General features: G+C 29.5%; 1 protein-coding gene across 1 annotated transcript; it reads right to left on the reverse strand.

Annotated features, from left to right (window-relative positions):
• Positions 1-7,688: 7,688 nt before the first annotated feature.
• Positions 7,689-17,026, reverse strand: LOC107448405 (apolipoprotein D). Its single transcript, XM_016063584.3, has 5 exons — positions 16,905-17,026; positions 13,645-13,778; positions 11,047-11,135; positions 10,427-10,522; positions 7,689-7,895 (listed from the first exon to the last, which is right to left on the reverse strand). The coding sequence occupies exons 1-5, from the start codon at positions 17,010-17,012 to the stop codon at positions 7,756-7,758; spliced, it is 567 nt and encodes a 188-aa protein (XP_015919070.2). The 5' UTR covers positions 17,013-17,026; the 3' UTR covers positions 7,689-7,755.
• Between the last annotated feature and the right edge of the window lie 287 nt (positions 17,027-17,313).

A 17,313-nucleotide genomic window follows, 5' to 3' on the forward strand; every position in this document is an offset into this window, starting at 1 on the left:
TAATCATTTTCTTAATTAAGAGCACAATAATTTTATCTCTAATTAACATTTGATTACATCTACTACAATTCAATATGGTCCTCTGCCTTTTGGTTGTTATTTTATGGTGTCAATCAAATAAGTATGCTCCATCTCTGCACATTACTCTAATTAGTTTTTATGTTCATTAAGTATCAAGTAATTTTAATAAAATAAACCGTAGCAGAAAACCTAAATCATAGCAGTGAGTTTTATTTTATATTTGCAACCGGTGTTGAACAGCAGACCCAATTTCGAGTTTACATGAATGCAAGTCCGTAGCCCTGCAAGTTTAAACTTGGCTCGGAAGAAGGGAACTCCTGCACCAAGCATTGTGTCAAACTAGCCAGCGTGGAGAGCTTTTTGACGCAATTAACCTATATTTGCATTACATGGAGAAGAAAGCCTCCTAAGGTTATCCCGGCGGAAAGGGGATTCCAACCAATGATCCGTCTATCACTGAAGATATTTTTCGTCAGTCTTGTGGTGTGTGCGTGCTGGGAACAGAATTCGTCCACTGTTAAGATTCGAACCTGGGTCACGTCTTTAGGATGCTCTATCCCATGAGCCACAGTAGCTGCACAACAGTGAGGAGCTGTTTTTATATTAATTATAATTTTCTTACTTATTCGAGCATATATTATTCATATGACTACTTTGCCACTTATTATATTACTTCAGGTAGCAAACTTTTTACATACAGGGTAAGTGTAGTTTACAAAGCCACAGTGAAGTGATGGTCAACTTAAATATATTCAATATTTATATGTAGATGACCACAGATGCAGCTGCACAAGAAGCAGTTCAACTTGTTTATAAATTGGGGCAAAGCGCTTTTTTTCCTCTTTTTCAATAAAAAGTAAGAAGAATTTTAATATTTATTTAACTTAGAGGTCAAATATTTTTCGTGGGTTTAGTTTTTTTTTGTTTTTAAAAAACGTTGGTTATATTTTCTTCCAACTTAATGAACTTCTAAGGCAAATCTATAGTTGTTCTTGAATAAAAAGCAAAGATATATGTTGGCGAAGTGACGCTATGAATGAGGTGGTCATTTGCCATCTCACCTTCAACTTATGTACATAAAATCAAGGAGGTGATGACCACTTTTCATTACTGCGTATAGATCAAAAACAAATCAAGTAAGAATGCTGATTCAGTAATTGTTCATTTCAAACACCAACCGAGCACATCAAAAATTGATAACGCACGTAGGCGTTCAAAAGTACTTCGAGAAATTGAGCCATTTTCTGCTGTTAATATGCCAAATACACTTAAATGAGCAACTAGAAACAAACAAATACAAAAAACTATGAAGTCTAAATCCATATAAAAGTTTAAACTAATCTGGAAGGGATAGGAAAACAAGGCTCTTCTATCAGCTAAGAAAAATTTGAAATTTTCCATCTCTGCAGACTCAGAATTTGAAGACCACCTAATCCCTCTTGAGAATAATATAACAATTAAAAAGGATGGATGGGTAACATATGAAAAAATCATGCAGTGGCTCTACAAAACATGTGCAACTTTGAAACTCTTTGCCAAAAAATGTAATAAAATTTTATGCCAAATATAAGGATTCAAACTGTACTTCATTAAATTTTGTTAATTGTATTCTTTTTTCCCATGACAGAAATTGTTACTTGCGATTTATAATAAGTTTCTCAACTGTATAAGATACGTTTATTTAAGTATTTGAACATAAATTTTTCTTTACTGTTTTGAATGGTTAAATCTCCTCGACATTAAAAAGAGATGACCACTTGTAAATTTATTTAAAAACATTTTTTTTAAAATATTTTCTTTACAATATTTCCCTAATTTTAAATATGTTGAGTAAATGTACTAATGAATTTAAAATATACAAAAACTTTTCTTGAATCGCTATTCTTAGTATTTTTATTTTGATTGGAAAAAACTATAGCCATCTAACTTTGACTAATTCCATCATTTTCATTTATCTGTACTAAATGTAACTTAATTAATATAAATTTTTCATGCATTGGAATAATAATTTCTCTTTGCTTAGCCTTGGTTCAGGTCGTTAACCTACTTTCCCTAAATATAATATTTCATTATTAATTAATTTAACAAAAAAATCAAACCCCTACAATTTTTAGTTCTTTTTAATTGGAACTTAAAGAATATTTCTAATCTATTAAGTTTTTATTTATAAAAAATAGATATTTGATTCGTAAAATAAATGTCTTAAAAATTTTATCAATATTTTTTATGGAAGATATTTTGTTTCTTCTATATTTATTGTGTTTTTTTTATCAATGTCTTAAAGCTTTTTAATAAAACGGTTTTAAAAATGGTTCATGATCAGAAACAACAAATAAAAAATATTTCTTATGCAAATAAATTGTACATTCAAAGCAAAAATTCTTTTATCTTCAATATTTAAAAACCACATATTATAATTACATACTTGGTTAACAGATGAAAGAAGCCCTAATTCCTCTGCTATAACAGATAGCATATTTTTAAGAGCAAATAAGTTGTACTGTCTAAACTAAAATTTATTTGCAGCCTTTTAAAATATAAACAAATTGTGAAAATTATTATTGATTAATTTTCGTTTATAAATATGTATTATGCATAAATAATGGCATTTAATGCTATTTAAAATTTCTTTTTCAGAGTTAAACACCCTCAATATTTTTACAATTTTAGTGTTTCTCTCTGTTCATAAATGCTTGAACTTAAATACATGTATTTTATTTCAGGCATTAATAAAGAGATGGCAGCACCGAGTCGGACATCTAAATTACTTTTTTTTATTTGTGTGCTGGGAAAGGAAATTTAAAAAGAATTAGAAGTCATTATTTATGCCTTAAACTTTTTATATAGATTTATCGTGTGTTTTAGGCACCAACTAGTTAAATTAAAGTGGAAATTTAGAAACTAAATCATCCCTTCTTACTTCACAATTCAGTAAAGTTGCTATAATATTTTAAGAAATTATTTTTTTTTAAAATAATTTCATTTCTTAAAGATCTCTAATTTCTCAAAAAAAAAATTAACACGCATCGTCCATCCCTCAAGTTTTAAATTTTTATAAAAAGTAATCACTAGAAACGAAAATTTTTTTTAAATAAAAATTTTCTCTATTCCATAAAATGTGAGTATTTAGAACTATAAAACATCAGTCTTTCTTGTATTTCTAGACTGAAATCTGCGACAATAATTAAGAAACAAATAAAATTCACCTCCCTCTATCAATACGTTTTTCCCCTTCCTTTTTTTGACTTTTCAATCTATTTTAAGGAAATTACGTGAGAACCTTAAGGATGATAAAATATGACTATTTACCTACATTTGTAATTCCACCGTAAAATCTGTGGATAGAACGAAAAAAACAATTTCCTTGTAAATACACCTTTTTACAAGCAAATAGGAAGAAAAAAAAGCAAAGCTTTCAGTTGTATTTTTAGAAAATAGTTGTGGGAACGTTACATTTTAAAGCTTTCATGAGTTTTTTTTCTTCGTTGCAGGTTCTTTTTATTTTATTGTTTCAAAACTTATTTTTGTGTGTTAAATTTAATTACCATACCAATTTGTGTTCCGAGTTTGATAAGCACGAGTATTTTTGTATAAAAACGTACGTAAATGTAAAAAATATTTGTTTATTTTTCGCGTTTCCTCTAGTATTATTGTGTAGATTTGACTTCTTCCCGAGAAAAATGCTTTTATGCCACAAAAAAAATAATAAATAAATAAAAAAAATACATGTATTTTCTTAAATTTATTTTTTTGGTTTTATATATAATGTGTATATATTTTTTATAAAACAATCTCCTCCATATATAAACTACAAGTCACAGAATGTAATTTCAAATCTCGTAGTTTGAAAGTACGGGCTTGAGATTCTCAAAATAAAAACATAAAATAGTGATGGAATAGCATTCTTAGCATAAAAAAACGGTGAGACAAGAATAAAAGGTAATAGGAATCAACATACAATTTAGTATGCTTCCTCCACGTTGTGAAGAAACTTTGCGTTGTTTAAAGCTGACTCGGTAAAAATATATAAAATACTTTTTTTTGTTCATCATTACCTAGCGCCGCTGTTGAAAGCAAAAAGAAGCAAAAAAGAATTTACGACACACTAAAAATATTTAAAGTTCCTCTCAGAAAATGCGATTTCTGATGCATTTAATATCAGTACTGGTGTTAGGCAATAATGCATTATTACTCTTGCTGTTCATTTTGTCGCTTGTATGAATACATTATTCATATAAGAAATTCTATTTAAAATTCTACAACTTTTATTTATGATATTTTAAGTAAATGTAGACGGTTCTTGACTCCCGGTGGCTGAGCGGTAGCGCTTGGCGCTGCCATGCCACAGGTCCCTGGTGCGATCCTCGGGCCGGGCAAGGTTGACTCAGCCTTTCATCCCTTCAGTGGGTCTATAAATGAGTACCAAGCATGCTTGGGAACTAAACACTGGGGGTACCGCGTTCGGCTGACCTCCTGGCCGGAACATCTGCTCCTGCACCCCAGAGCCCAAGGTCAAGAAAACTGAGATGGGCACAGTAGGCCTTGGCCCTCTATGGGCTGTCGCGCCGCTGAGTTTAGTTTAGTTATTAGACGGTTATTAACTTCGCTTACAAGCAAGCTTATAAGGACAGCAGGAGAAGTTGATATCATTTATAGTGACAAAAAGCGAATTCTGTGAAATAATCCGTTATCTATGCTTAAGGTAACTAACTATCATTTTTAAAGGGCTCCCTGTTTCACTTGCTTTCACTCAATAATCAATGATCATAATATTTCGTACGAAATTAATTCAAAGATGCTAAAACAGATATAAAAACTATTGCCTCAACCAATACTTATTCAAGAAAAAACTCATTACGACAGATATTAAGGCCCATAGTAATGTATGATAGTAAAACCTAGATTAAAAAACTGAGTGAAACTTGAAGACAACTTAATATTTAAAAGAAATACTAATAATAAAAGAAGAAGAGGAATAAAAAAGAAACAATCCATACTGGAGAATGATAAACATTAGTGAAGTGGAAAATGTAAACTATTAAATTGAGACACTTGCTATAGCTGAATAATACAGAAAGAATGAACGAAGGGCTGAGAAGAATCTTAAATTGGAAATCAATAATCTCAAGATCCCGAAGAACAACAAAACGAAGTAATAAATTGATGTTACAAAGCATTTAACCATAATGAAAAGCTGGAAATCCAAAGCAAAGAATAACAAGGCATGGAATAACATTGTTCAGCAGCCAAAGATCCACTAGGGGCTGTAGCGGTATAAAAGAAGAACAAATAAATAGATAAAAAGAAAACTCCAAAATAATAATCGCATAAAAACATTTCGTTTATCTTGCTGGTTTCATTGCTTCTTTTTAAACCCGTAATACTAAGTTTACAATTATCATGAGCAAAAATTTTGGAATTGAAAATGATTATTTAACAGATAAAAAAAAAGTTCATACCAATTTAGTGTTCATCAAGCTCACCATCTATAAAGGTAAAACTAACTTTTTTTAATGAATAAACTAAAATGTGAAGATTATACACTATGGAGAAACATCAAAACTAGTTTTTCTTTTACTTCGGTATACAGAGTGGCCATAATTAAAGCTACAGAACCTAATTCAACATTAAATTTGCTTTAGATTCTACTTAGACTATGGGAATTTGATTTTGAAAATAAAAGCCAGTTTTGTTATAAAATACACGTAGAAAACATAGAAACATTTTTTGGTAAAAACGGCATCGAAAGTACATTTTGCCTATATTTTTACATTTAAAATTTCATTTTACATTTATATTTAATAAGACATTTTATGAATCATATTTTCCTCAACAGTAAGTAAAGAGTTGTACGTAGATTTTCACATAGAAATGAGGTTATTTAAACTTTTTCCCTTCAACTGTTATACTGAATTTTAATTTCTAGCTACTTTTCACTAACTTCGGGACATAGACTTGCGGTCTTAATCACTCAGAACTTTAGTTTCTAAGCTATTCCAACCAAAAGATTTCTTTATATATATCAAACTGTCGAGAAAACATGGAAAAAATTACAGAAAAATGAAAAGAGAAGAAGAAAATTATTACAATAAAGTAAAGTAACATAATTTAAAAAAAATTGAAAATTTTTTTTTCAATAAAAATCCGGCGGGGGAGATTTAATCTCTTCTTTAGCTCACAAAGTTATCTACACAAAAAGGAGTGCTTGCGGATATAATTGTGTGAAGAGATTATACCTTTGAAAAGATTACTTATGATTATACTTATGAAGAGATTATACCTTTTTTCCGCCTGCCATTTAATTGAAAATAAAAATATAAAATTTTTTATAAAATTATAAAAAATTTCAATTTTAATTTTTTTTAAAATTATGTTATTTTATTTTAATAATTTTCATCTTCTCTTTTCAATTTTTTTGTAATTTTTTCCATATTTTCTCTACATTTTGAACTTATTTCATGAATTCTATATATTTACAGCTTATGCGCAGTAAATAAAACTTATTAATCTTCTTTTTTCTGCCTTTTCTTTTTTATCCTTTTTGTATTCATTTATTGTGCTATATATATATATATGTGTGTGTGTAATACAAAGATAATAGATACTTTTGTATTAATAAAAGAATTAAAACTCTTTCGGTTTCATAAAATGTCTTTGTTAAGGAGTAAGCGTAGAGCTATTTTATTTTGGGAATTCAAGGCTGAAAACATACCATTGAATAATAATTAGATTTATATATGAAATGAGGAGTTATTTTTAGAATCTTGTCCCTCTTTCACTTCCATATTAGGAAGCATTAAATGATTTTCCATAGTGCGTAGAGTTACAATGGCATGTACGACTGTAACCTAATTACACCAATATCTGTAGTATTTAATGTGAGAGCGATTGATTTCGCATGTCTCTTGCTGAATAACATGTTCCAATAACCATCTGGAGATTTGTCCACACCCCCTCCTGTGTGGAGTGGAGATGTGAACTGTTGTAACCACCAGCTATCTTTAAATAAAGCTTTTTATAACGTATCATGGCTTTCAACTGCATTTCTTAATATGAATACACCAATGATAACAGAGATGTAGCCCTGTTATTACATATATATATATATATATATATATATATATATATATATATATATATATATATATATATATATATATATATATATATATATATATATATATATATATATATATATATTTACCTCAAAAATGGTCTCACGTCATCATTTTGGTAAAAGTAATCCCTAAACGTTTCTGAATATATGAGGCAGTTACGGTGCATATAATTTTCAAAAACGTTTTTGAAACCTCTGAAGCTCAATCGGCGCCCAAGCGATTCAATTTCGTACTTTTGAAAATAAAATAAATGCTTCTCAATTGATCGGAAATATGATATTAAATGAAGTTCTCTGAGATTTTCGAAAACATTTTTGTCGAGTCAAAATTAGTTTCTGAAATTTTTTACAGTGTAGTGTTGAAAAACCTGACTACTTTTTTCTTTTAAAGCTCTACTTCTAAGAATAAAATATTGAAAATTTGGTCTGGTTTGGTTTAGCAGTTTTCTGTCTATCGGGCTTTAAATGCCTCTCCTTTAATTATTGCGCTTTGCCACACTGTAATACGGTATGCAGTTTTCCATTCTTTAAACAAATACAATACATGTAATAAAATTTTATATTCATTTTTATTGATTTCTTTTTAATTGAACATCAATATTGTATAATAGCTAGTTTTATTCCTTGCAATCTTTCTCATTTTGGTTGATTGTTACCAAATTCTTTTGGTTTAAGTCTCGTTTTCTTAAAATGTCGTAAAGTTGAGTCTTTTTAGAGTCTTCAAGAGTTCTAGTTTTAGATAAGATGAAGATTTCCTCTGAAAAAGAGTTTTCAAAATATAATTATTTACATAAAACAGTATATTTTTCTCATAAATAAATCCATTACGATCTTTATTATTCGAAATAATTAGGACCGGACATACTTCAGATAAACTAAATATTTAGACTATCGAGTAACATCGCTTTTTATTGTAATTTTTTCAATTAACTCTGAAAAGCGAATTTTCATTTAACACTAGAGTGCAATAGCTGTGCTAATATTTCATTTTAATGAGACAAATTAATAAATATATTTTTGTAAAATAGGCATAAAAACATTTTATATTTCAAATTCACCACCACTCTTGCCCCCCCCCCCCCAAAAAAAAGCGATATTCCTTTGCTTTTTTTTTCTTTTTTCAATAAAACACTTTTACAAAGCGGCATCTATTTCTGAATCGTTAGCTGATATCATAAATTCTGAAAGTTCATTTCATTGATTTATACTCGTTTGTAAGTTCGGCATGACTTCCTCTCGAATTCCTCTGCTTTACTATAATATATTTTTATTGTTCTGAAAGCATATTCAGCTTTCTTTCAGTGAAAGTGGAAAGTTAACTATACTATGCTAATAATAATGAAAAGGCGAGTATGAAGCAAAAAAAAATAAAATTTCTCTGCAAAACCAAAGCAACCAAATTCATTTGCTATTTTCAAATACGTTCATTTTATTATCCGTCAGCAAACAGTTCATTTTTTACTCCATAAAATGAGCAATTCTATGTGTACTGCAGTACAACGTGTTTTATTTATTTATTTTTTTAAAATTTGTAAGTCTTATATATTGCTGAATTATGACACCATATTAACAAAATTAAGAAAAAGAAAAAAACTGGTGCTATAAAAAAACATTTCGTAATAGAGTTTAGTTAACAGAAGTAATCGGATGAAAGATATTCGGATAATCGAAGTTTTACCGTATTTCAATCTTCATAGCTTCAATTATCTCCCTCCAGATATTCATTTTTATTATAAAGATTTTTTCTTTATCTCCATTCAGAATTCCTTTCTCTTAAAATTTCCTTACTTTCTGGCCTGCCGTTCATCATTTTAAATCATGTCAAATTATTTTCTTATAACCCTGAACACTCCATGGAAACAAAATGGAAAAATTCCGTGATCAGGACATCATATTGTCAGTGGGAATATAATCATATTCTTTCGATTCTTTATCAGGAAATGCAATCCAGTGATTCGTAATCAATAAAAGAAATACTAACATTCAATGCATGCCAAAATACAGTGTGACAATTATCGAACTATATGAAATAAAGCAGTCATAATTTTAGAACGGTTTGGGAGACGAAGTTCTAACATCGTCGTTAGTCGCAGGGCATGATGGGAATTAATATGCGCATGCTCACGCCGCTTGTTGTTATCGGCCATTTTCAAGAGAAAATGTCTCGGAACAGCTTGTTTGTATAGTGTTTCGGCAAATGATTTAATCCCCATTATCCAAAGTGACCCTTATTTCGACAAAATGTGATTCACACTGGACGGAGCTCGACTCCATCGAACCAAGCGAGTGTTTGATGTTCTGGAGGAGCACTTTGGGGGCCGCATTCTGACTCTGGGATACCCATTGGCGGAATGCAGAATGGGACTCACTTGGCCGCCATGTTTTTCGGATTTGAACGCATGTGACTCATTCTTGTGGGACTATATTAAAGACAATGTGTACAGAAATATCCCTAATAATATTGCTGAGCTGAAAATTGCCATTCAGGAGAACATCGGCAGCATCGATGTTCCGACACTTTAACGGGTCATGCAAAATTTTGCTTTTCGTCTGAGGCCGCATCCTAGACAATGATGGTAGGCATTTTGAACATGTCATAACATAAATCCGAATATCTGTAGTGAAAGCCGTGGCGGTGGCTTAAAGGATAGTGCGTTCGCCTCCTAATGAGGTGAATGGGACTCGATTCCTGACTATGGCTGGTTGATTCGAATTCCGTACCCAGGTCTCACCGACCACAGTGCTGACGTAAAATAACCTCAGTGGTAGACAGTTCATGGATTAGAGTTCCTTTGTCGTCAGGCTAACCTTGGGAGGTTATCGTGGTTTTTCTCTCCATATAACGCAAATGTTGGTTAGTTCCATCAAAAATTCCACCACGAAGAAAAATTTCTCCTAATACTTGATCCAGGCGTTCCCTTGTCTTCTAGATTGAGTTAAAATTACAAGGATACAGACATTGATAGTCGTAACCTGAAAATTAGATCGACTATTCAACGACGGTTGTAAAATAAAATATCTGTAGTGACGTTTACATGTTGAATAAAGTTTGTGCACTCAGTTATTTTTTTAAAAATAATTTACGTTTTATTTCCCATAGTTCAATAATTGTCACCCTGTATAAAACATGTGCCGAATACCTCGATTGTGTATATGAGGAATGAAACACAATTATAAGCTCAAATATGTCTTTAAAATATCATGATAAATACATCCAATTAAATACTTTATTTTAACTATTCTAGATGTAATGCTTAAATTACCGTACAAATAAAGTAAATATATTACCTGTGTAGGCAAGTACGAGTTTCTTGCAGGAATACAAGATAGCATATGAATCATAGTCAGTATCAATGACCCATAAGTCCCATTTTCTGGCTAGAACTGTAACAAAATTAAAATAATTAGTTTCTTTGTAACCTTGATTGGTCTTCCTTGAGTAATGGTCCTACTACAAATTACAAGCTCAGGAAACTTATTTTATCATTATTAATTTAAAAAACTAGAACAAAATAATTGCATCATTGAATCGAAGTTAAATTTCTTTTTAATTTGCGCGTTCATTTCCTTCTTTCTACCACTGTAATTATAAAATACTTTATCACATATATCTTAGTTTACGGATTATTTTTTGACTTTTTTTATGTCAAGTAAAAAATCTTCAATTTTAGACTTGTTTAAGCAAGGATAATGATAGTGTGAAATTATTTACTTGCTCGAAAACCCGAAGCAGAGGTCTGCCCAGACTTGAAGGTAGGTTGAATGCATTGAATATGGATTTCAAACTGAACTGAACAACTGAAACAGTCTGGTGAGGATACGAGTAGAATAAAAAGCGATTTTAAGGAAGACCTTGGCCCACAAAAAGCTGTCAAGTCAATAAAGAAAAAGAAATGAAATATATTTACTTGTTCCCTTGAGAGGAGTTACCGAAAGTTTTGCTGGTTCTTTGCTCTTTGGAGTGGAAATATCAGAGTATTCGGACTTCCATTTTTCTCTGTAATAATAGATAAAAGAGAGATTTAAACATATACTAAAACTCAATTGGATGGAGAAAAATTAAATTAAAAGAACTGTTAGAGAATTTAAACTTTAGTATTTGGATAAAGTTTTGAAACAAAATATTATGAAAATTGTTTCGTCTTTTGTTTTCCTTTCAAATCTTTTACAATGTGAGTGTTCTTGGCAGAATACTCACGCACACAGTTTAAATTGAATATTAAAACTTTATATTTCATGTATGATATCATTTATGAAGTGAAAGTATTTAAAAAATGCACAGTTTCAAATTTGAAAAGAAAAAAACGATGCAACGATGAACGTTTAGACGCGAAAAGTTTAAATCGGTGTCAGGGATTACACATTTTGCTAATTGGCATAAGAAGCAAAGGTGAGGTAAAATTTTAATTTCTTAAAAAATTCTGATTTTTTTCTTTGCATAAAAAAAGCAGTTGCTTAAGATTTCTCTGTTGTTCATACATCGAAGAAAAGTCATAACTTGTTGGAAAAAAATGAAAAATAAATAAAGATAAAGAAACTAGAAAAACCGATGTGGCTGAGAGAGGTAAAGGAGGGAAAAATACATTTCTACATGCTATGGGGAGGTGGTGAAGAACTCGTGTCGTTAACACGAGAATCGGCATTCATATGAATGAAAGGAGATTCCAGGATGTCAAGATGAGCTGATGAGATACGGGGGAAATAACTCTCGAAATTGAATTCATATCCAAGATTCCAACAATGTGCTGAAACTGATGTTTCATTGCATTTTTTATAACGATCATATCTATCATGATCCTTATGTCTAAATTTTAGAGCTCGTCTGATTTGTTCGACGTAGCTGAGGTCGCCCTGGTAAGGCATGTGATAAATGTTCTAGCGATTTTTAGTGTTGATAGGATAGTTACGTGATTTAAACTTAATTTTATTAAAAGGCCTGAATGTGATTTTAAAACCCAAACGCGATAGGTCGCGAATAAATGTTGCAAACTCTCTGCAGTTTTGAAAATAGCATATAATTCGTAAATAAGCATTATTTCATGCGTGTGTGAGAGAACTCTAACAGTCTTTAAGTAAACAGTTTTGTTCAATACTATAAGATCACTGATGTTCTTTTTCTGCAGTGATTGAGAGGAGACAGCAAAAGGTTAAAGATGGTGTTCATTCATTAATGGCAATAGCTAAAGAGAATAGAAAGGCTGGTTCACACCTTTGAAGAAACTCTCGCCGAGCCAAACCTCCGATTTTCTCCAGTGACGTCACTGTGGCGCGAAACTCGCACTTTTACTTCAAGAACGGAGCGTTCGGTCTAACTTGCTCTAACTAATATTCGAGCATTCCTTTTTGTGACATATTCCAAGACATTTGTTGTTTTATAAAATGATTTTCCCCAGTTTATTGCAGTGAATTTGCAAAAATTTAAAACTATTAATGAAATGCCAGTTTGAGCGATTGCAACTTGCAAAAATTCTGATAGAAACACAAAAGGAAAAATATAATTTTCCACGTGCTCCCAATAGTAAATGAACAACTATGTAAAAATGGATTCAATGAATTGCAAACGAAATGACACAGTTAATATAAAACAGCAATACGTTTATTCTATCGCTATGAACTTTTACAAAAATTCACCATCTAAAAGAAACCGCCTCGTTAATTCAAAAAGAAAGGCAGCCGAAAAAATTAAAAATGGATAAAGTCAAAGAAAATTAAAGCGTAAATAAAAAGTATAAATAAAATATATAGTATATAGTTAAAATTCTCCTAATTTCATAACATATTTTTAAATGTAGAAATTCCAAATATTTATGATTTTTTTAAATTAAATTAAATAAATTAAAACTAAATATCTATAAATTATATTATCTTAAATTTAAATATCTATAAACAATAGTAAAATTTCAAATATCATTATGAAACTAAATTATTATTTTGTTTCAGTAATTAGCGTTTAAGGTTGATGTTTCCTAATGATTAAATATGAGCAAATTGCTATTAACGGCATATTTTAAAATCAGGATCCTAAATTTAACCCAACTTATAGTTATTAGAGATTATGCAGAAAAAAAAGTGTCGATATATGCTTTTCTTAATAATTAAAGTTAAAACTGAACTTTTTAAAATAAAGTATTTATAGTGTCATTTTCGCCAACTAGTAAAATATTTTTATAAGTTAAAAATAGTATTTTTTTTTAATATAATGGCAAAGAAAGTTTTTTTTTTGAACAATGTTTATGAACGGAAATAATGTGTTAATTATGTAAAGTTTGAAATCTAACAACCAGAAGAAGTCTAACTTATTTTTACAGAGAGAAAGATGCAAAGTTAGAATATCTTTGCTAGCGAGATCTGTGTATATAGTGACGTCATGAGGAGAGAAATTGTAGCTAGGAGCGGAATGAACTAGCCCTGATAGCTGATATACGAAATAGCTGATACGACCCATCACTGCGACATGCGTTAAACAAAACAAATTATTAAACAAAATATTGTTGTAAATGACTTACGTGACAGATGACATATATTTGTGGAGGAGAGAAGCGTGATTTCGTTCTTTCTTTTCAACAATATAAGTGTTACATCTTTTGCCCACTCTGTCAACAGAAGCAGAAGCTTCCAATAAGTACCATGTACCTGCAAACTAAATTTCAAAGTAGTTAAAGACCACTTTAAGATTTTGGAATGAAACTCTTTCTTTCCAGTTTTGCTTAAGAAAGACTTTTAAAAAATAAAATGATATAATCAAATGTAAATAAGCAGCCGAATTTAGAATTTTTTGCAACACCTTACTGTCTACTGCATGGATCTCGAAAACATTAAAAGTGTTTTTTTTCCAAGTTATATTCTTCAAGTTGGTGAACTTGTAACTCAAAAAAATCTTATTAATTTACCTCAAATTTAAATTGTATAATTCAATTTACTCTCTATAGAAAAGAGAGCAGGTTTTTTGTGTTATTGCTTATTATTTTGTTATAAATATTTGTCTAGTGAATTTTAAGGAATTTTGAATTAAAAAAAATTGCGTGTCATTCATTCAAAAATCAGCATATTTATCATTGCTGCATTATTTGCTTTCAGCTTTTATGTTCTGATCCTCAATCATACATTCCTGGGATCATTGAAAGGAAATTACTTATTTTTCATTTTTCAAAAGTTTGTTTTAAGTTTTAATTTGAAAACTGGGTTTGAGAATTATCCAATGCCACGTGCGTTTCAATTATTACTTTTTTATTTGCAGCTTTTGTTCATAATTTCTTGCTAAATATAATCCAGAAGTCAAGAGAAATTGAAAACATAGGATTTATTAACTTTTCAAGCGTTGAAACAACATTTTAAGAAAAGTATTCTCTTTTTTAGTATGATATATCACTATTATTATTTCATAATAAGAATTTTTTTATCAAATCAAGGAATAAAACTCACATTAATAAGTTTTAAATTGTCTATAAAATCTGAGCACACGGTCGCCAAAAGAAAAAAAATTACAATTATTAATGAAGCGTCCAGATACTATTATACATAAAGAGAAAATTAATGAATCTTAAAAAGTCAAACAGAAGTCGGTACTCTAACTCCTTTCATCCAAGCATTAAAAACATCTGAAAGATTTTTTTTCATCAAATCTTTCCTCATATCGAGTACATACTCTTTTTGCCTTTGGAGATTCGTATTATCGACTTTTTAAACACAAAAAACAAAGATAACTAAAACCACTAAAATAAAAAAGATTTCATCTTCTGAGAGATTTTGTTTTTGAGGGGTCTAACATTACATTACATTCCTTTTTCAAAATTAGACGGATTACCGTTTAACATATATCTTTATTAATAATTTCTTTAAACTAAATTTTCAAGGGTATTATTACATGCTCAAAAACGGTTATTAAACATACCAGTTTTTAAGCATTCCAATGAATTTAATACCATTACGTAACAAGGGGATACTCAATAAAATTTATCTATGAAATGATTGTTGCCAATAAATGTTGTACAATAAATCAGAATAGAGCTAAAATATTATAATATTATGCATCCAAGCAAATCGCATTCAATGAGCCCTCAGCTGAATGCTCACTAAATTTTAATATTCGCTCAGTTTTAAAAATTGCACAGTACAGCTGTGTTCTAAATTAGTGTGGTAATTTTCGGAAAAAATTATAACTACATGGAATACGGTTAAGATTAAAGATAAAAAAAATTCTTTCCGCAGATTCATGTATTTGGCCATATATTTTTACTTTCCATATATTTTTCCATATATTTTTTGGCCATATATTTTTCAGGCTTTAATTCAAAAATTTGTTTAAACTAAACCAGTTAAGAGTTTTCGTTTTTTTTAAAGACAAATATTTTCTGTACATAATTCGCAATGTAAAATAAATTTACTTTTTTTAAATTTTTCACGCAATAAATAGACACAGTTTGAAATAAACAATGAAATAATGACATCTTTAAATTTCAAATATGAAGACCAAGGGAAGATAACGGTTTATGTTAGTGAAAACTGATTCTGAGAAAAACAAATTTCAAGGTTTGTGAATTTTCAGGAGCAAGTATTCAATTCTAATCGTAAAAATAAAAATATACACGAATGTCACTAGTATTTATTTACATCCCCCAAAAAGTTTCAATCAAAGTTTAAAAATTTAAAAAAAATTTAAACTTGAAAATCGGTTTAGATGAGAACCATTTTTTTCCTGAAAATTCCTCTCCAATCAATACTTCACGCCGTTTTCTTCACTATACTTTTATTTGTTGTCTACGCGAGGACAAAAAATGGTTTTCCCCCCAACATGGCCTATTTCACTATGTAATAACTCGCGGGGAGAATCGATTTTCCACTTTATTGATTTGTTAAAACTTTATAATCCTCAAAACGCACAGGATGGTGATCCAATCGTCATTTTTGTGAACATAAACCGTTCTTTTCCCTTTATTTCTTATAAATTTTCTTATAAATTTAGTTCAATCTTTTTTTTTTTTTTTTTTTTTTTTTAGTTTTTTTTAAATGTGCTGAAGTGATATTGCCTAGAGCACATGATAGCACAAAAAGTTATAACTATAATCTGCTAAAATTAATATACATCTATTTAGAAATTTCAGAATACTATTCAAAACCACCAAAACAATGCAATTCCATGATTTTTAAATTTTTAGATTTAAAAATCTTACGGTTTAATTAAGTAGCTAAATCCTTTTCTACATAATGTGGAAAAGAATTGAATAATAACTTATGTTCTAAATTGTGTGCCAAGTTTTTTTTTTCTTTTTGATAAATAGAAGAAGAAAAAAACATTTTTAAACGTAAGTTTTTTTTATTTATTTCCCTTTTATAGATGGAAGAAAAATTCTATGACCTATGGTTCTTAAAAGAAGTAATCTTTACTATTCATAGCTATCAAAATAATGAAATTTGAAAAAAAAATGTATTTCAAATATTTTTACATGATTATTTAAGCAAGTATCTTAAAACTTAAATAAAAATAGAAAAAAGTCCTTGCTCATGATATATCATTGATAAAAAATGAACCATATTCCAAAATTTCAAAGCAAAATTAAAGAAATATTATTAAAAAAATCAAATAATCAATTTTAATACAATAGGTGAAAAATAAGCATGATTTTAAGAGCCAAAATATGTTGCGTTTAAGATGCAACGAGGGCTCTGTTAATTTGAAATACTTTGCCAAAAAATCAATTATTAAGATTTAAAACCTGCAAAATCACCTGTCAAAAACTTAAAAAATAAAAACAATTCTCAAATTTACCTTCTCTAAATCAAAGTCTGCTTGAACTTTAGGAGTAGGACATGATCCAATAGCAGCCAAAGCTACGGTGGCTGATAAGCACACAAGAAGTATTTGAGCTGCCCACATGTTGATTTATTTCTGCACTCTTCAAGAAATTAGAACTGATTGTCAAAACTTATATAGAGGACGAATTCTTAATATTATTAGCGTCATCTTAAAATTATCACCATTCTTCCACAGCTGTGTATTATCTCAAAATACTCTTACGGGAAGTAAACCATCTGTTAGATTTAGAGAGTCTAATTGCTTTCCAAAAACATAGTATTTTTAAAAATCAAAAAATAGTCGTAAAATAAAAAAAAGAAAAATATATAATTCTTCAAACTTAAGTTTATTCACAATGTTAATAATCATTAAAAACTTTTCT

This window comes from Parasteatoda tepidariorum, chromosome 11 (genome assembly GCF_982258835.1).
Source record: "Parasteatoda tepidariorum strain Cologne lab strain chromosome 11, Ptep-v5.0, whole genome shotgun sequence".
Taxonomy (NCBI): Eukaryota; Metazoa; Arthropoda; class Arachnida; order Araneae; family Theridiidae; genus Parasteatoda; species Parasteatoda tepidariorum.

Coding starts and splice junctions, on each gene's coding strand:
- LOC107448405 (XM_016063584.3), bottom strand. CDS start 17,012: ATGTGGGCAGCTCAAATACTTCTTGTGTGCTTATCAGCCACCGTAGCT. Junction 10,523..11,046: donor AACTCCTCTCAAGGGAACAA/GTAAATATATTT, acceptor ATTTTGTTACAG/TTCTAGCCAGAAAATGGGAC. Junction 7,896..10,426: donor ACTCGTACTTGCCTACACAG/GTAATATATTTA, acceptor ACTCTTTTTCAG/AGGAAATCTTCATCTTATCT.